The sequence below is a fragment of the Alternaria rosae genome, assembly GCF_020736505.1.
Source record: "Alternaria rosae strain MPI-PUGE-AT-0040 chromosome Unknown BKA58scaffold_13, whole genome shotgun sequence".
NCBI lineage: Eukaryota > Fungi > Ascomycota > Dothideomycetes > Pleosporales > Pleosporaceae > Alternaria > Alternaria rosae.
In genome coordinates this window covers 433,265-452,485 of record NW_025763582.1, presented here as the reverse complement: position 1 = coordinate 452,485, position 19,221 = coordinate 433,265, and the positions used below count along the sequence as shown (strand labels likewise).

The window sequence follows — 19,221 nt, the reverse complement described above, 5'->3', positions numbered from 1 at the left end:
GTCGGCCGAGATAGACTGCCGTTGCTCAAGAAGATATACCTGCCCTCTTGAGATTCAGATACGCCTACTCAAGCACCCGATATCGGCAATCAGCTATTTGACCACAGGCGTCATGATCGTCGGTGAGAGTTACTGATTGCGAACGCTCCGAGTCAGGCATAAGTGGCGTACTATCATTCATATCTCGTTCCCAGCGTCTATCGGTCCTATCCTGCAGGAACGGACAATGTCACCCGAAGAGAATCGAGACTACATACAGGACTGATAACGGCGATTGTTCAAGACGCGATAGCACCATCTCTCGTCGCATAACCTCATATCTCCAGCGACGAGGCGCATCACCACTGCCCAACGGAGGGCAACATCTCAACATCTGAGATCTTCAAAATGGCCAACAGCTTCATCGCCTATCTTCGAGGCGATCAGAATGCGCCAGGCGAGCGCAAGTTGGTGCAGAAGCTCGACTTCTTCATCCTTACTTTCTGCTGTCTCATGTACTTTTTGAACTATCTTGATCGCACAAACCTCAACAATGCGTATGTTTCTGGCATGAGGGAAGAGTTGAGCTTCAAGGGGAATCAGCTCAATCAAATCAATACCGTTTTCACTGTAGGGTGAGTGAACATGAAGAACAAAGACATGAAGAGACGTACTAACATCACATCCCAAGATACACCATAGGCCAAGTCCCCTGCAACATCGCCCTCTACTACATCAAACCCCGCTACTTCTTCCCAGCATGCATGGTACATTCTCCCCCCACCCGACCTCCCAAAAACACCCTATCTAACACACCGCCAGGTAGCATGGGCGGGCTTAACAATGGTAACAGCCGCAGCCCAAAAGCCACAAGACATCATGGCAATCCGCTTCTTCCAAGCGCTCTTCGAATCCTCCACCTTTGTAGGAACACACTACATCCTCGGCTCGTGGTACACAGAGAAAGAGCTAGGGAAACGATCTGGTATCTTCACTGCATCGGGTCTGGCAGGCACGATGATAGGCGGGTTTATCCAGACGGGAATTCATAGTAGTATGGATGGGTTGAGGGGGATGAGTGGGTGGAGGTGGCTGTTTAGTAAGTTAATTCTATTCAAACATACACATACGCATGTATTAACATCATTCCCAGTAATCGACGGCATAATAACCCTCCCCGTCGCCCTCTACGGCTTCCTCCTCTTCCCCGACACCCCGCGCAACACCCGAGCGCCCTACCTCTCCGCCACGGAGAAAGCGCTCGCCATATCCCGCGTCCCTGAAGTCAGCGAACGAACCCCAGTCTCCTTTTCCTTCTTAAAACACTGCTTCAGCACGTGGTACTGGTATTTCTTCGTCATCCTCTGGATTCTTGCCGGCGAAACCGAATCCTTCAGTACGAATGCCCTGTTGCAATTGTACATGCGCTCTCATCCGACGAATACGTACACCGTCGCCCAGAACAACAACTACCCAACCGGCGTCCCAGCCGTCGGCATCGCATCAACCCTTTTCTGGGCGACGCTCACCGATTTCATGGGCGGAAAACGTTATCTAGTCGGCTACTGGATCGCCATAACCGGCATCATAACCTCCGCCCTCATACTCGCGTACCCCGAATCCACACCCATCCACTTCGCAATGTACTACTGGGCCGGCAGCGTATACGCGTGCCAAGCGACCTTCTTCGCGTGGGCGAACGATGTGCTACGGTATGAAGAAGATAGTCTCAGGGCAGTGGTGATTGCGAGTATGAATATGGGGAGTAATGCGATTAATGCTTGGTGGAGCATTTTGTTTTATGGCGCGGATATGGCGCCGTATTTTACGAGGGGTATGTGGGCTATGATTGCGGTTAGTATTGGGATGGGGGTGTGGTGTGCGGGGGGTGTTTGGTGGCAGGGGAGAAGTGACAGGGCGAGGATGGTGGATGCGGGTGTGGAGGGAGAAGTTGTTAGGGGGAAGGGGGAGGAGGAGGAGGCAAGGTTTGCAGGGGGTCAAGGGGAGGCAGAGAAAGTGTAGTCGTTTTTAGAGTTGTTGTACTTCTACTTCGCGGCTCGAGGAGCTAATACAAACGCCTTGACAACGCCAATGTATGCAATCATACTACCATCCATCCATCAAGAGCACAAGCCCTATCCCATCTTATCCTACATCCCTCACATCAACCCCCTATGACACACCACCGAACCTCTGGCTCGCCCTGCCCCCACGCATACTATTCATGAAATCAGCCGAAGGATCACTGCCCAATCCATTCCACCCATTAGCACCAACACGCTGGCCCTCCCTCTGCGCCTTGTTAATCTTCTCCTGAAGCTGCGAGGCCCCCGAATCGATGAGCTGGAGCTGAGCAAGCTGCGTGTTGAGGACGCGGACGACCTTGGTGAGGGGATCATCTGGCTTGCCTGTCTTGCTGAGCGTCTGGGATGTGTTGTTGATTTCTTCAATCATTTCCGTGAGGTCTTTGTTGAGTTCGTTGAGGCGGTCTTGGAGCTTTTCGGCAAGCTTGTAGCTGGGGGGGTTGTTAGTCATCGTGCAGATTTTTAGGGGTACAGATACAACTTACGTCCTCTCGCGTTCTTGGTCTGGGCCGCGTAGTGTCTCGTTCTTGCCGCTGACACCGTGCATCTTCATCAGGTTGTCAATCTCCTTTTCGTAGCGATCCAGATAGGAGTCGAGCTCTTGCTGATTCTCCTCCATCATCGTTAGCTGCCTCTCGACCTCGGCGGCGTCACGCTCGGCTTGGAAGGTCTTGGAGTATAGTTGGCGGACTTTGTCGGAGTTCTCGACGAGCGCCCTGTCCCATGATGCGACTGTCTCGGCTTGTGATTGAAACTCCTTCTGGTACTTGGATAGGTCGGCAGCCCAGCGGGTGATGATCTCGTCCATGGACTTGTTCTTCAGTCGTGATTGCGCTGATGGTGCGGGTCCGGCAGTTGACGCAGCAAGTCCACTTTGGCCTGCATTGTTTCCGCTTGTCGCTCCAGGGGCCGGAGTTGGCTGTGAAGTAGTGTTGGACGATGCTGCTGGTGCTTCGCTTCCTGCAGGCTTGCTGAACAAGCTGGGAGTGGCTCCGGATGTTGTGGTGGCAGCGGTACCAGAAGGAGCGGACGTGGTGTTTCCGCCTCCCAGTCCACTTCCTAGGCTGGGGAACAAGGACGTGTTGGATGATGCGGTTGTCGTAGGCGCACCACTTGTTGCAGTGGTTGTAGCTCCGGTTGTCGCAGCGGTACTGGCAGGAGCAGCAGGCTTGGGAAAGCTGAAGCCACCGCCCGTAGACGCTGGTGTGGAAGCTCCCGCAGGAGAGAATAGGCTCGGTGCTGCAGAACCAGACGACGCAGCGTTATTCCCACCTAGACTCAAGCCCGAGGTCGCAGTAGGCTGCGTAGAAGCTGGAGCAGCGGATGTTGTGCCCAGGCTAAACCCTCCCAAGGGCTTCGCAGGTGTCGAGGAGGGGGTGCTGCTGCCCAGCCCACCAAAGAAGCCACCTGCAGGTTTGGAAGCGGGCGCATCTTGTGAAGCGGGCGCTGACGGACCACCTCCGAACAGGCCGCTAGAGGGTGTAGACGCAGGAGCGGCGGCCTTGTTCGCATCGTTCGAGGCGCCTGTGTTTCCTCCGAGGCTGAAGCCACCTGAAGGCTTTGCGGCAGATTGCCCAGGCGCAGCGCCGAATAAACCAGGTGTGGAAGACGAAGTGGTCGTTGCTGGCTTTTGGCCGAACAGAGAGGATGTGCCTCCGCTAGACTGATTGTTCTGGCCGAATAGACTTCCACCTGGAGGTGCGCCGGCTGGAGTGGTGGAAGGGAGGAAAGAAGTCTTGTTTGCTGCTGGCGTAGCTGTTGGCGTCGAGCCTAGAAGATATGTCAGCAGTTGTGTTGGTTGTCACAGATACCCAGCTACTCACTACCTGCTCCGCCGAATCCACCAAATGGAGAGCCGGAAGATGCTGGCGCTGCGCCAGTTGAAGCTCCGCCGAAAAGCCCACCAGCTGGTTTCGGCGCATCCCCTTCCTTCTTTTGTCCAAAACCGAAACCTCCGCCGAAACCTGGTGTTGAAGACGCGGCCGGTGTAGCTGAGCTTCCGCCAAACAGACCACCACCAGGCTTGGATGCAGGTGTGTTGGATGCGCCGCCGAAAAGACCGCCTGAGCCGCTTGAATTGGCTGCACCACCGCCAAAGAGACCGCCGCCGCCGCCGCTGGCTGGTGTGCTGGAAGCGTTGTTTGCGGTGCCGAAGAGAGATGGCGTCGCGCTGCCAGTAGAGGGTGTAGCGCCAAACAGCGACTTCTGAGGAGTGTTGCTACCGCCACTGTTGTTGGCAGCGCCGCCGAATGTGAAGCCGCTCATGATGGCGGGTGTGGAGGATAGCTCTGGTGTTTGTTGTTGATGGGCGGTGGAGCTGTTGTTGTCGGCGAGATATCGAAAACGCGCGAAAGTCTAGTCGTGTCGCGCCCGGGGATGGAATTGTCGGGCCGCTAATGGACGAGGTCAAAGGAATGCGCGTAGTCGTGTATTCTTCTCACGCGCATCGACGTCGCGCCCAAAAGTTAGACAAACAGGTGCAAGGGTCAGGGCTTAGCTCCGGTGAATTGTTGTTCCCACCTTCCCGCTGGTGGAGCGTCCAGACCGCTCGTCCCCGCTAATCGAGCGTGCCTGAACGACGACACGCTCAAGCAACGAGGCGCAGTCTTCTGGTCGCCTTCGCAGATCACGCCTTCTCCACCTCTGTTGCAGTAACCCGAGTCTCCGCCACTCTTCCCACAACACAGTTTTCGTCAAGTAAAGGAACATCAAGCACCTCGACATGCCGGACGAGCTAGCACCACCCCGCAAGAGCGTAGAGCTGGAAGACCCCGGCGCGAAAGAGCTGGGTATGTCATCTTGCTCCCCCGCGCGAATCTATTCTAACACTCGACAGCCGACTCAAGCGACGAGCACTTCTCCGATGCTACCGAAGGCCAGCCTGCGCGGTCGGATGTGACCTCACCTATTCCCATCACACGAGTTGAGCGAGTGGACGATGAGCCTGCTCACGGCGAGGTTCCCGGAACAGAAGCATACAATATGCGCACCCAAGACGCTGTCCCCGACGAGGTGGAGATTGTACCCGAAGGCGCACGAAGTCGTAGTGCCTCGCGCGTCAGCGCAAGCGATAGGCCTCTGACACCAGGAGGAACACCAGTGCCCAAGACAATTGTCGAGAAGATCGACCCCGACCAGCCCAGCTACGGCGATGTTCCCGGTACACTTGCCCACCAGCAACGTCTGGCTGATGCTACGCCTGATGTAGTTGTCAGAGCACCGGAGGAGCCTTCCCAGAGCAGCAATCCAGGTACGTAGGGCATTTCCTTGGTGCCTCCTGCGTACCATTGACGGAAGAAGGGTCACCAACCTCGCATGACAGGTCTCCAATAAGCCCGAGTGACGGTGCAACCGAAGCCGTCCCCGAAACACTTGCCGAAGCCGAAGCAGAAGCCTCGATCGAGCAAGACGACTTCGGCAACGACGACGGTGACGACGACGGTTTTGGCGACTTCGACGATTTTGAAGAAGGCGAAGAGGGTGACGATGATTTTGGGGACTTTGACGATGGGTTTCAGCAAGGCGAGGACGATGCAGAGACATCATTTGATAAGCCCCCAGAACAGCCTCCTGTACCTGTCCCCTCGCCAGGTCCTGTAAGTCGCAGCAATTCTAGTCCACATATACTACTGCCTTGTCCGCTTGCTGTGGTGACAATCTGACTAACCTTTCATTGTACAGCCCGTCTTAGACTTTGACCAACTCACATCAATTGAAGCAATCGTCTCAGCAACACAGCCATACCTTGATGACATGTACCCTGCACAGGACGGCATACCCACAATATCCACCAATCCCGAAGAGACACGGTCCATCTTCCTCTCGGAACGAAGTCATTCGTTATGGACACAACTAGTCGCCCCACCACCACTGCAGCCTCCAGACTGGGTTCGCTCACGCATACGGCGGCTTTTCCTGGTCTCCCTCGGCGTACCTGTGGACCTTGACGAGATCCTCCCCGCGTCCAAACAAAAGAAGCTTATTCTCCCTTCAATACACATACCCGGCGGCTCACCGCGCCCCTCTTCAGATGGTCGAAATAACGGTGGTCCTCTCGGACGAATCAAGCGTGAGAACGAATCATCCACATCAGTTGACTCATCAAGTTCAAAACCAGAGCGAAAACGCAAAGGGCCGCCGCCGCCACCGGAACTGGATATCAGCAGTACAATGCAGCTTTGCGCGACAACAGACGCAGCACTGCAAGGGTTGACAGATGAGGAGTTGAAGATGCACATCGATCACCTAAAGGGCCTGCAAGAAAGAGCAAAGGAAGTATTCGAGTACTGGCAGAAGAGGTTAGAAAGTGCACTAGGCGACAAGGACGCCTTTGAGCAAGTCATCGAGAGTCTGGTTGCGCATGCGAAGAAGCTCAGGTAGCCAGTCCCATATTTTCTGAAATACAGCTTAATCATATTTCCATTGCAATATCCTCCCAGGCAGCGAGATTTTTAGATGTCGTTTGTATCTGACCCCGTGTGATTCGCCCGTATCTTCAATTCTTGGGTCAAGCGAACCACAGTGCAATGTCGCTCGCACATTCCAGCGCCAAAATGCTCGCAATAAAAGGGTGGAAGATCCCTTCTGGTCTTGATCTAACACTTCTAACAATACGTGTCCGTAATCGCCTTCGAGAAAAAGTCCGACTACCACGAGAGACATTTCTATACCAGACATCATCACCGCTGTCACTAGTATTACCACTATACATACTACCACCTCTACAAATACTAGTACTTCGGCACATACTACCGCTACTGCAAATATCGCCGTCACAACAAAAAATCCGTCCACTGCAAGCACGAATACTATCAGAATTACATTCACCATCAAAATCACATCCACCACCAAACCCCCAACCACAACCATGCCGTCCATCGCAACCATCAAGAAGACGACCAATTCGCGTCAAGCACCCTACGCATCCCGCTCCTCATTCACAAATTTCGGCCTCAAACAAATCCGCACCTGCGCCCTCGATCCCCACCAAGACAGCTGCTCGATCTGTCTCGAACCATTTGCGGATACCGAGCCCGCTACAAAGATTATAAGATGTGGACATGTTTTTCATGGCCTATGCTTGAAAACATGGCTTGACTCCTCAAAAACACCAACATGTCCAATGTGTAGAGCAGAACTCTTCATCTTGACTCCACCGTCGAGAAGATGGAGGAGGAGGTTCAGCAACATCGACATAAACAACATGGACCATCAAAACCACAACCTTCAAAATGGAAGTGAAAGTACAAATCCCCGGCGAGGTCTCTACGACAGAAGGGGTGGCGTGTGGAGCATACCCAGTCTCCCGCGTGAAAGATGGCATCCAGATTTGGAACTACTGATGATGGTGGAGAGCGCTCCGGGTGCTAGGACGCAGGTGATTGATAATGTGGCGAGGTGGAGGATGAGTGTGTGGGAGGAGTGGAGGGAGGCGAGGGGGAGGAGGGAACAGAACGCTATGGGTGTGGAGGAGGCGCCTTTGGATTATTGATGGGAAGGCGGGGCAACTACGTTGGTGGGATGGAAGGTATGGGAATGGGGATTTGGGGTGTGTGTATTCTGTAAATGGGGTTTGAAGTTGAGAGATTCCATGAGACTACGGGGTTGGAATGGAGGTAGTTTGACGATGTTTGAGTGGTATGTATTCTGCAAACACGCTTTGAAGTTGAGATTTTCCAAGGAACTACGTTGTTGGAATGGAGATTGTATGATGCCTTTTGAGGTGCATGTACTCTGCGCCCATGTTTCGAAGTTGAGGATCCTCGGCCTGAATGGCTTGCTTATGAGAAGTATGCGACGAGACTACGTTGTGGCAACAGAGGATTTAGTACGACTGGTGGGGTGCATGCATCCTGCAAACACGTTATCAAATCGAGAAGTTCCAAGTTTAGATGGGTTTCTCATGAATAGTGGAGGGGTCCCTAGGCGCATGCATAGCAGACAAACCGTACTGATTCGTCACGATCCAGACGACTGATCACAGACATGTATATCGTGTTGAATGTCATGACATGTCTTGATGTTGCAAAAGCAAATCTAATTTCTGTAGGGTTGTCCGCTGCGGTGGAACTTGCTTCCGGGCGATGACCTGGGGAGTGTTCGGATGCGCCGACCGGGTTCCCCAATCTTTCCTTGCTTTGGTGCAACGGCGAGTGAATTTTGTACAGCGCAAGAACACGTCCTCGCATGTTAGCCAGCATGTGCCGGCATCCGCTCAGACACGCTTACTGCAGTCGGCCGGACGGCCGGGAGAGACCCTGAGCGAAGCGACGTCCTTTGTGAACAAGCGTACCCCACCGTACGCACCATCACAGAGCCCCTCTGTCAGCTGTCAGTCTGCGCACGATAAGATATGAGGAGCATCGCCACACTCTCTATTGCGATCGATGGCACTGAAACCACGGCACGAGTACCGCAGGTGCAGTGGCATGCAGATCAAACAGGAGAGCAGCGCAGAGCTGCCGTGGCTAAATTAGAGGCGCTTTCACAGTTGGCCGTGGGCGTTGAAGTCCAACGTATCCGCGGCGTGGTGCTATGCTAGGCGATGCCTGTTCCGCGCGCCGTTAGCAGCGAATAGGGGTAATTTGCCACATTGGTGGGTGCTGGGTGGCTTCGGTCGCACTGCCATTCGTCGCTCTGTTCGTAAACTCGTACGTGCTAAGAGATGGCACGCGGACGGGGAATGCATGGTCACACTTCATCTCGCGGTGTCGGCGAAAGCTGGGCGGGAGATATGACGTCGGCGGTGTGCAGTGGTGTTGTGCTGGAGGGCTGAATTTGCGGTGGTTTGTTCAGCAAGTGGCCGTTGGCAGCCATAGTCCGACATGTCCGTTTCTGAAGTTGCCCGTGCACGTGTAGCCCCACTGCAGCGCGCAGCGCTAGGTCGTTCGCAACGTAGCGCTCAACTGTCATCTTCGCGTCCAGTCTGCTTTCCCAACCCGGCAGCATGTCGGGCAATCCTTTTGGTAGTGAGGCAGCATAGTGTAGCACGCTTCGTTGGGCTGGCGTGTTCCGTCTCTCTTCCGTAGCGCTCAACTCTACTCCTCCATCGTGTGGCGTGCGGCTATTCTTCACGCTGCCTAGCTGCTAGATCCCGCGCTAACCCTGTTTGAGCCATACTGGATATCCATTCCAGCGGGGCCCCTGCTTGCGCTTCCTCGATACCTCTCAAGTTCATCTCGCGATTCATCAGTATCCTCGCAGCCGTCTGCACCGGCAGACTCTTCAGTCCCTCCTTTGTCCGTTTCCGCCTGCCCTCGCATCGAAACTTGGCCCGTCGCACTTCCGTCCTCTTTCCCGTTCCAGATGCGCACATAGCAGCCTTTTGAGCCTCGCACCCTTCCACCCGCCGCCACAATGGCCGCAGAGACGTACTCGAGCGTCTCAGCCATCATCCGCAACCTCGCCCGCCAACATGACCCCACGCGAGACCCCAGCTTCAGCGCACAAGTTGCGGCCAATGGAGCCAAGACGGCAGCCAACGCTATCGCTCTGCCGGGCCCGGAGAGCGAAGAGAAGACACAACTAGAGCAGGAGCTGTCGGCGCTCTGCTCACGGATAGATTTCCTCGAACACAAGAGCAGCCATGCCGCGACCAAGCAGGGCCAGTTCCCTCTGACACCCGCACAAGAGCCACTGGAGGAGGGCGTATTATATACACAGGCAGGCGTCGTACGCGGCAATAACGGCCCACCAGTCCAAGGCCGTCGGGGGTCCAACAAGGAGCGCGCCATCTGGGTTTCTAACTGGCTCGCAGCCAAGGAGTCGAATGGCGACCCTGAGCAACCCGCCGCAGCCCTTACCGAAGAGCAACTCAACTATCTGCGCGTACATCTTAACCAGCAAGCCGATCAGATTAGGAATCAGCGCGAGCACATTGGTAAGGACGCTCACACGAAGTCGCATGCGCTCATTCTGACATCATACAGACAACCTGAGCCAGGAAGTGAACAAACAGTTGACGACACAGAGCATGGTATTTGAACACGGCATTGAAGACATCGGCGCACTCAAGAGAGAACTTGGCAAACATCAACAGGGTATGCTCTGTAGCCTTACATAGGCGTTGACACGGCTGACATCTTTAGCCAACTTGGCTTTCCAAAAGGCACTGCGGGAAATCGGAGCCATTGTCACGGCTGTGGCTATGGGTGACTTGAGCAAGAAGGTATTGATCCATGCTAAGGAGATGGACCCTGAAATCACTCTGTTTAAGCGCACGATCAACACCATGGTGGATCAACTCCAGGAGTTTGCTAGTCAGGTCACATTCCTCGCCCGAGAGGTCGGCACCGAAGGCAGATTGGGCGGTCAAGCCAACCTACCAGGAGTTGCTGGTATTTGGGCTGAGCTGACTGACAGTGGTACGTTGTGATTAGGGTTCCACTATCGGGCCGATGCTAACGTGTCCTGCAGTTAATGGGATGGCCAAGAATCTTACCGACCAGGTGCGAGAGATCGCCGTAGTCACCACCGCAGTCGCCATGGGCGATCTCAGTCGCAAGATTGAACGTCCGGCCCGCGGAGAAATCCTGCAGCTGCAACAGACGATCAACAGCATGGTGGACCAACTGCAATCGTTTGCGACTGAGGTATCCAAGGTGGCCAGAGATGTCGGTACCGAAGGAAAGCTCGGTGGTCAGGCTGAAATCGCTGGTGTTAAGGGCATGTGGAACGAACTCACAGTGAATGTGAACGCCATGGCTCAAAATCTTACTACACAAGTGCGAGACATTGCCCAAGTGACAACGGCCGTCGCGCAGGGTAATCTCACCCGGAAGGTCGAAGCCGAATGCAAGGGTGAGATTTTGGAACTCAAGAACACGATCAATCGCATGGTGGACCAGTTGCAGCAATTTGCCCATGAAGTCACCAAGATTGCGAGAGAGGTCGGATCTGAGGGTCGCCTTGGTGGTCAAGCTACTGTGCACGGTGTTGAGGGAACCTGGAAAGACCTCACTGAGAATGTGAACGGTATGGCCATGAACCTCACAACACAAGTGCGAGAAATCGCCGAAGTCACCACAGCTGTCGCAAGAGGAGATTTGAGCAGGAAGGTCAAGGCAGAAGTCCAGGGTGAAATTCTGTCCCTCAAGATTACCATCAACACCATGGTGGACCGTCTCAACACATTCGCACAAGAGGTCAGCAAGGTGGCCCGTGAGGTCGGGACAGACGGCATCCTGGGCGGCCAAGCGCAGGTCGACAACGTTGAAGGCAAATGGAAGGACCTCACCAATAATGTCAACACCATGGCCCAGAACTTGACGCTGCAAGTGCGAAGTATCTCAGAGGTCACCCAGGCCATCGCCAAGGGAGATATGAGCCGCAGAGTGCACGTGGACGCCGAAGGAGAGATTCGATTACTCAAAGACACTATCAACGACATGGTTATGAGACTAGACGAATGGTCTCTTGCTGTGAAGCGCGTAGCTCGCGATGTGGGAGTAGACGGAAAGATGGGCGGCCAAGCAGACGTAAGAGACATCGACGGCAGATGGAAAGAGATCACCACAGACGTCAACACCATGGCTCAGAATCTTACCTCCCAAGTGCGCGCTTTCGGCGACATCACCAACGCTGCCATGGAGGGCAAGTTTACACAAATCACCGTTGAAGCTTCCGGTGAGATGGACGAGCTGAAGCGGAAGATCAACCAGATGGTGTCCAGTTTGCGAGAGAGTATCCAAAGGAACACAGCAGCCAGGGAAGCCGCCGAGTTGGCCAACAAGACCAAGTCCGAGTTCCTCGCCAACATGTCTCACGAGATCCGAACGCCCATGAACGGTATCATTGGAATGACCCAGCTTACGCTCGACACAGACCTTACGCACGCGCAACGAGAGATGTTGACTATTGTTCATAACCTGGCTGGTCAATTATTGACCATCATCGACGACATCCTAGATATCTCCAAGATCGAGGCCAACCGCATGGTCATGGAAGAGATTCCGTTCTCAATGCGAGGCACAATCTTCAACGCACTCAAGTCTCTGGCGTCAAGAGCCAACGAGCGGAAGTTGAACCTCGCCTACGACGTGTCCTACAAGGTGCCCGACTACGTTGTTGGTGATTCCTTCAGGTTGAGGCAGATTATCCTCAACTTGGTTGGTAACGCTATCAAGTTCACAGAGCTAGGAGAAGTCAAGGTGGCCATCTCCATGGCGCAAGAGCAAGAATGCGGTCCAGATCACTACGTGTTCCAGTTTGCTGTTTCCGACACTGGAATAGGTATCCGTGGCGATAAGCTCAACCTTATCTTCGACACATTCCAGCAAGCGGACGGTTCCACCACCAGGAAGTTCGGTGGTACCGGCCTTGGACTCTCCATCTCCAAACGTCTCGTCACTCTCATGGGCGGTCGTATGTGGGTCGAATCAGACTTCGGCAAAGGCAGTGTGTTCTACTTCACATGCAGAGTACGTCTTGGCAAGCCGGAGGTTACCGCCATCCAGCCTCAACTTGTGGCATACAAGCAGCACGCTGTTCTCTTTGTCGATCAAGGTAACACTGGCTTCTCAGACCAAATCATTGAGCACCTCAAGACTCTCGACCTCGTACCTATGGTGGTCAAGTCGATTGAGGAGGTTCCTGAGACGACGAAGAGGACCGACATGCCCTATGACTGCGTTATTGTCGACAACGACAACACAGCGCGGGAGCTTAGGATTGCGGAACGCTTCAAATACATTCCTCTGGTCATGCTTACGCCACATGTATGCATCAGCCTCAGGTCTGCGCTTGAGAATGGTATCTCGAGCTACATGACAACACCCTGTCTGCCGATCGATTTGGGCAACGCGCTCATCCCCGCACTTGATGGTCGTGCCGCACCACTCGTCTCGGACCACTCCAAGTCATTCCAGATCCTCCTGGCCGAAGACAACGCTGTCAACCAGAAGCTTGCCGTCAGGATTCTGGAGAAGTACCACCACAGAGTCACTGTGGCCAACAACGGTCTTGAAGCCTTTGAGCACATTCAGAAGAAGCGCTACGACTGCGTGCTCATGGACGTGCAAATGCCCGTCATGGTGAGTTGCGCTCTATTTCTAAATACACGTACACCACTAACATTATCTCAGGGTGGTTTCGAAGCCACAGCAAAGATCCGTGAATGGGAACGTGAGAACGGTATCCCGTCAACACCCGTCATCGCCCTCACAGCGCACGCCATGGTTGGTGATCGCGAAAAGTGTCTCGCTGCGCAGATGGATGTACGTGATCTTGATATCAACACCCTTTCCTACTACTAACTCCTATCTCAGGACTACCTATCCAAACCCCTCCGCCAGAACCAACTCATCCAAACAATCCTGCGCTGCGCCACCGTCGGCAGCAGCAGCAGCACAATGTACGACCACACAAGCGAGTCCCGCTACACAGCATCCTCGCACCTCCCCAACATTAACATCCCCGGCCGGGAGAACAACGGCGGCGCATCCTCCTCATCACAAGGCGGCCTACCCAGCCCGGGCAAGAAGCGCCCACAACTCGAAACCCGCGGCTTCACAGAACGCGGAGGCGGAGCGCAAAGCCCAAACCTGCTGGCGGTGGATCAGACGGATAATGGCAGTGTCGAGAGAGTACGTTCCTTGTCCGCTAGTTTGTGAGTAAATTGACCCTAATATGTGTGTGTTGTAGCTTTTGCTGCGGAGTCACAGTAGCTGAGAATTTTTTGTGACGTTTAAAGGAAGAGGAGAAGGCTTGATTAAGCTCATATAAAGCCTTGGCCAACACCAAACTCGACAAAGCGTCTCGGCGACTACTACTCGACTATCGGTCGATTCTCTCTCTCTCGAGACGAGAGAACCGTATTATGGAAATCATCGGATACCCCACACATACAACAAACATTTCTAGGCTGGTGGGAGGGAGGGGCGAAGGTAGAGGTAACATGAATCGAATGGGGATTGTGAATGGGGGTTGGGTTGGGTTGGATTGGAGAACAGAGTATTGGCGTTCTTTTTCGTTTTGAACCTCGTCCTTGTCCCTTGTTTGCTGGTTGCTGCTACCCACGAATCTTCTTCTTTGTGCTGAAACAACTTTTTGCATATTTGGGCGTTTAGTTTGTATGGGTCTGCCGCGGCGGCTTGATTGGCGTGCTGCTGTTGCTCTCGTTGCTGTTGCTATCGTGGTTGTGTATAGGATACCTTCGCTTTATTCAAAGGATTGCAAATTTGGCTTTGGTGGGCTTGAGACTTGCTCTTGCTACCATGTCATGAACATGTCACTCCGTTCGGAAAACTGCTAGTTTTGCTCATCGGTGAGGGCGGCAGCGGGCCAAGCGGGGTCCAGCCATACAGCGTCTTGTATTTCCGGGGACTTGCTGCCTGCTTCTGTGCCTTGGTGACATTGTAATTATGGGTGCCCAGTGAGTCCGGTTTGTACGAGGTATATACCTCAAATGACATGTCTAAATCCCACCTGCTGCAGCGAACTAGATAAGTCGCATGCTTGCTTTTTGCCAGCGCGGGGTCGTGGACTCGAGGGCTCTGTCACCCACACGAGTTTGGGGGTCCGGAATGGGCAATTGCTAATTGTGACGGATATGCTCGCCCATGGTATCTATTTGTGATAGACGTCAAAGCCACTACATGCAGCTAGGGCGCTATCTAATTTCGCGTCTCTCGCGCGCCTCGCTTGACGTCGTTGTACATGGATGCACGCCAAGCTCACTACAGACATGTTTGCTGACCGGACAGCAGAACAGGGCAGAAAACAAAGTCCTTCAGCTTTCAGCCTCGTGGCCAACTCAGCAGCTGGGTAGCACTGGGCTTTTTCTCACACGCCCTGTGTAGCGTTGATTTGCAGCATTTTCGCCTGGAAGCATAGATTCATTGATTTGATTGGTATCGGATGACATCACGCTTCGGCTTAGCAAAGGCTGCCCTTTCTCGGTAACGGGAGGGGGACGCGACATATCGGATTGCGCGCAGTGCCTTTCGCATCATCTTTCCTTGTCGTCAAGTCGTCGCTCAACCCACACCCCACTGCGACAAGGCTATCATGGCCCCGATACGGTAGACGGGAGCGCCTTGTTCGCTTTCCTAGTCTCCTTCCTCTTCAACTCGTGTTCGCTTCTTTGTCGCAACCTCGTTGTTTGCATTTCACAACCTTCTTCGTCGCTTCCTGCCTCGTCGTACGTCTACAAGGCCCGCGCAACGCGTCGCGCCCGCACATCGCAACTGCCTCGACGGCTCCTTCCCTCCCAGCTGAGGCAAGCACGGCCGCCTGATTTCACCAGAACCGTCTCCCCATTCACTTTCATATTCACCTCGCCGCAGCACCGACAGCGCCTCTCCTACTTAACTCGCCCTGCGCCGCACTGCTGGCGCTTTACACCCCCACCACCACGTCCCTTGCCGCAACTGCCGACCCGCTTCCTTCGCATACTTTACGACGGTAGCGCCTAGCCCAAGATGGCGTCGCACGGAATGAGCCTTCAAGACAATATTCAGATGATCGAAGAGGTCCTTCCAGGCATCGATCCTGTTGATCAGCCGGTCTATGAGAACATGTTGCGGACGCTGTACCAGCAGCTGTCGGATGAGCAGCGCCAAAGCGAGATCGATGCACAGGTTACGGCCATCACAGGAAATGGCTTCCAGCCCAACAACGGCAACAACGCCATGACCGCACATGACCAGGCCTTTTCAAACGAGGATGGTGACTGGACACATACCAACGGAAACAACCACACAAGCTACTATAGCGGCCCGTCATACACCAACGGTTCGTCATATAGTATGCAAGTACCGCCCTCGCCGCCTCTGCCTGAACCACAACATAGCCGCAAGCGCAGCCTCGGGATAACCGACTACCCCGAAGCCAAGCGTGTCAGTGGGCAGCCTAGTCCGGTAACTCCAACTTCACCCGTTGGTCCATGGTCACAATCGCTTCCTAGTCGCGATGCTGCTTGGGTTCGTTACTCTGACCCTATGGATGTTGTCGACCTGACTGAATCGAATCCACCTTCGCCTGCTGGTTACGAGCTTCCTGTCCATGTACATGCGCAACAAGATCCCGCCCCACACTATATGGACCCATTCCCGGAGCTCGACAACTATCAGAGAGGACGTGACAATGGCGCCATGCTACCAGCGGATGCGTTCAACCAGGAGTTCATGGCCCCAGAAGAGCTGGCTGAGTTTCTGATCGCGCCCAGTGCACCAGGTAGTCATTTCGCTGTGCCGCAGACTTTCCCCTATCAGCCACGTGATGAAGCAGGCTATCTTTACATGCGAGGAGGCAGCAGCGACGGAGATGAGTATGGCCGTTTCCCGCTCAATGTCAATGAGGCGGAAGACATTGAGAAGCTCTTGCAGAGCATCAATGATGTTGATGAGGAGGACAAAGAAAAGCGAGAGCCCACCCCCAAGACCATGACTTGTACTCTGAAGGAATATCAGCGTATAGGTCTCACATGGCTACTCAATAAGGAGCGCAGCGCGACTAAAGGCAGTATCCTGGCAGATGATATGGGTCTAGGCAAAACCATCCAGGCTCTGGCCCTCATTTGCGCGAATCCGCCCATGGATCCCGCCTGCAAGACTACACTCATCATCGCGCCTGTTGCTCTTATGCGACAATGGGAGAAGGAGATTGAGCGTCATATCCATCCTCGCCATAAGCTCAAGGTTCACCTCTATCATGGCAGTGGTAAGAACGTTGATTTCGCTCGTCTTCGCCAGTGTGATGTTGTCCTCACCACCTTCGGTTCCCTCACTTCTGAATACAAGCAAAAGGAGTCTTCCAAAGAGGCGATGGCCAATGACCAAGAGCTTCGCAACCCTAGCATGCGCCGTAAGGCCAAGGATAGACTCGCACTGCTGGGACAAGAGTGCATGTGGTATCGTATCATTATCGACGAGGCCCACAATATTAAGAACCGGAACTCCAAGGCGTCCAAGGCTTGCGCTGATCTCATGGCTAAACACCGCTTGTGCATGACTGGTACACCCATGATGAATAGCGTTGACGAGCTTTTTCCCCTTCTTCGCTTCTTGAGGGTATCGCCATATACTACATGGACCAAGTACAGCATGGACATTTCAAAGGCAAGTACAGGTTACTCTGACCATTGGGTAGGATCTTTTACTAACGAACTCTAGGGTTACAAGAGCACTCAGCCGGGAGCACGGACCCGTGCACAGAACCGTCTTCATATCGTAATCAAGGGTACCATGCTCCGGCGTCGGAAAGACGCTGTCGTTGATGGGCAGCCTGTTTCCAAGATTCCTCCCAAGCACTCTGCCATCGACAGTGTGGAGTTTGAAGACGAAGAACATGCCCTCTACAAGGCTCTAGAAACCAAGTCGCAGCTTCAGATGAACAAATTTCTCGAGAGGGGTACTGTCACAAGCAACTATGCTAACGTTTTGGTTCTCCTGCTTCGCCTCCGCCAAGCATGCTGTCATCCGCATCTCATCAAAGACCTCAGTCAACCAGCAACCGAGGCTATCGCTGAAGATGACCTCTTGAGCCGTGCTGGGGAATTGAGTTATGAGGTCGTCGTGCGACTGAAGGCGAACGAGTCTTTCGATTGCCCGATTTGCCTTGATCTCGATCCAAATCCAACAATCCTCATTCCATGTGGACATACAGTGTGCGGTGAGTGTGTCCAGAAGATCATGGATCCGGCCATGCGAACCGCTCAAGATGGCAACGATGAGGCTAACCCGGCCCTGTGCCCACACTGCCGTGGCAATATCAGTGCCAAGCTGATCACGGACTACAAGCACTTCTGCAAGGTTCACTGCCCCGAGCGGCTTGGATCAGTCGACTTGTCAGAACAAGAGGAGGGCGATGTTCAAGAAGACGACTCTGATTCTGACATCTCTGAAGACGAGGAGGATGCAGTAGATGTTGACAGGAAGGGCAATCTTGCTGGCTTCGTCGTTGGCGATGATGAGGATGACGAATACGTTGCCGATGAGGCGGAAGACGACGACGACAACCTTGGCTCCGCATCTGTGGCCAAGTCCAAGGCGAAGTCAAAGTCAAAGGCAAAGGCAATGAAGTCTGGCAAACGAAACAAAGGCAAGGGCAAGGGACGCGCCAAACCTAAGCTTACCCTTGCTCAGCTCAAGAAAGAGTCTCTCCGCAACAAGAGCGCCAAGAAGCGTTACCTGCGTCGCCTGGACAAGACCTTCATTCCGTCTGCGAAGATCAGCAGGACTGTTGAGCTGCTCAAAGAGATCAAAGAGAACGACCCGACTGAGAAGACGCTGGTTTTCTCTCAGTTCACTTCCTTGCTCGATCTCGTCGAAGTACCTCTACACCGAGAGAAATTGGCCTACCAGCGCTACGACGGCAGCATGAAGATGGACGAGCGCGCCGACGCCGTAAACGCCTTCATGGATGACCCAAGCGAAAATGTTATGCTCGTCTCTCTCAAAGCTGGCAACGCGGGTCTCAATCTCTGGAAAGCATCTCAGGTCATCATTCTCGATCCTTTCTGGAACCCCTTCATCGAAGAACAGGCTATCGACCGCGCCCATCGCATGCCCCAGGAGCGTGAGGTATATGTGCATCGCATCATTGTGCCGGAGACCGTAGAAGACCGCATCATTGCTATCCAGGATAGGAAGCGTGAGCAGATTGATGCGGCGCTGGATGAGAATGCTTCGAAGAGTCTTACCAAGCTCAGCGTGTCGGAGCTCAAGTATTTGTTTGGTATGGGTGGTGGCTAGTGTTCGCAAGAAAGCTGCGGGCCTCCTCCCTGTTTACACAGCGTTCGCGCTATGATTTCCTTTCGCTTTTTTCATCTTCCGTCTATCGTCTTTTCACCACACATGTTCTTTTCCTACAACATCTGTTCTCCACCCGCATATTTAGACGCGCAAACACGTGTTTTCGCATTTTTGATACCCGATCTCGAATGATCAAGGCTTTACCTTCTCTTCTCGGGGAAATATACATTGGCGTACGATATGATATGGGTATCTGGCGTTTGATTTCTTCTATGTATTTCATGACGTATATGGAATGCTCTTCTCTGTCGCGAGCGGAAGGAAGGGGAAGGGAAGTTAGCAAGATATAGCGTAATACAGTGTTTCAAACGATGAGTTTGAGTGAGATACAAGAAGCATTGCAATGTCATGACTGCCGTTGGTTCGATCTCAGATAACGGTGGTGAGTGTCGCACTTGCCCTCCAAG

The 19,221-nt window shown here is 53.7% G+C and overlaps 6 protein-coding genes across 6 annotated transcripts; 5 read left to right on the top strand and 1 right to left on the bottom strand.

Annotated features, from left to right (window-relative positions):
- Positions 1-141: 141 nt before the first annotated feature.
- On the top strand, positions 142-2,076 carry BKA58DRAFT_63929 (major facilitator superfamily domain-containing protein). Its single transcript, XM_046175665.1, has 4 exons — positions 142-614; positions 671-746; positions 802-1,078; positions 1,133-2,076. Exons 1-4 carry the CDS (start codon positions 388-390, stop codon positions 1,999-2,001), a joined length of 1,449 nt encoding a protein of 482 aa, XP_046020280.1. The 5' UTR covers positions 142-387; the 3' UTR covers positions 2,002-2,076.
- On the bottom strand, positions 2,077-4,627 carry BKA58DRAFT_63898 (Nsp1-like C-terminal region-domain-containing protein). The gene is made up of 3 exons (XM_046175664.1): positions 3,887-4,627; positions 2,549-3,833; positions 2,077-2,494 (listed from the first exon to the last, which is right to left on the bottom strand). Exons 1-3 carry the CDS (start codon positions 4,326-4,328, stop codon positions 2,152-2,154), a joined length of 2,070 nt encoding a protein of 689 aa, XP_046020279.1. The 5' UTR covers positions 4,329-4,627; the 3' UTR covers positions 2,077-2,151.
- A 158-nt stretch (positions 4,628-4,785) lies between these two features.
- Positions 4,786-6,443, top strand: BKA58DRAFT_325857 (uncharacterized protein; the record flags this gene model as incomplete). The annotated part of the gene is made up of 4 exons (XM_046168033.1): positions 4,786-4,852; positions 4,900-5,313; positions 5,361-5,659; positions 5,745-6,443. The coding sequence occupies 4 exons, from the start codon at positions 4,786-4,788 to the stop codon at positions 6,441-6,443; spliced, it is 1,479 nt and encodes a 492-aa protein (XP_046020278.1).
- Positions 6,444-6,793: 350 nt separating this feature from the next.
- BKA58DRAFT_63889 (uncharacterized protein) lies at positions 6,794-7,850 on the top strand. The gene has a single exon (XM_046175663.1). The coding sequence runs from the start codon at positions 6,931-6,933 to the stop codon at positions 7,552-7,554; it is 624 nt and encodes a 207-aa protein (XP_046020277.1). The 5' UTR covers positions 6,794-6,930; the 3' UTR covers positions 7,555-7,850.
- Positions 7,851-9,419: 1,569 nt separating this feature from the next.
- Positions 9,420-13,672, top strand: BKA58DRAFT_444765 (two-component osmosensing histidine kinase; the record flags this gene model as incomplete). The annotated part of the gene is made up of 6 exons (XM_046174096.1): positions 9,420-9,942; positions 9,992-10,102; positions 10,151-10,426; positions 10,479-13,093; positions 13,145-13,276; positions 13,328-13,672. 6 exons carry the CDS (start codon positions 9,420-9,422, stop codon positions 13,670-13,672), a joined length of 4,002 nt encoding a protein of 1,333 aa, XP_046020276.1.
- A 1,499-nt stretch (positions 13,673-15,171) lies between these two features.
- BKA58DRAFT_63756 (SNF2 family N-terminal domain-containing protein) lies at positions 15,172-18,854 on the top strand. Its single transcript, XM_046175662.1, has 2 exons — positions 15,172-17,119; positions 17,174-18,854. The coding sequence occupies exons 1-2, from the start codon at positions 15,482-15,484 to the stop codon at positions 18,752-18,754; spliced, it is 3,219 nt and encodes a 1,072-aa protein (XP_046020275.1). The 5' UTR covers positions 15,172-15,481; the 3' UTR covers positions 18,755-18,854.
- Positions 18,855-19,221: the final 367 nt, after the last annotated feature.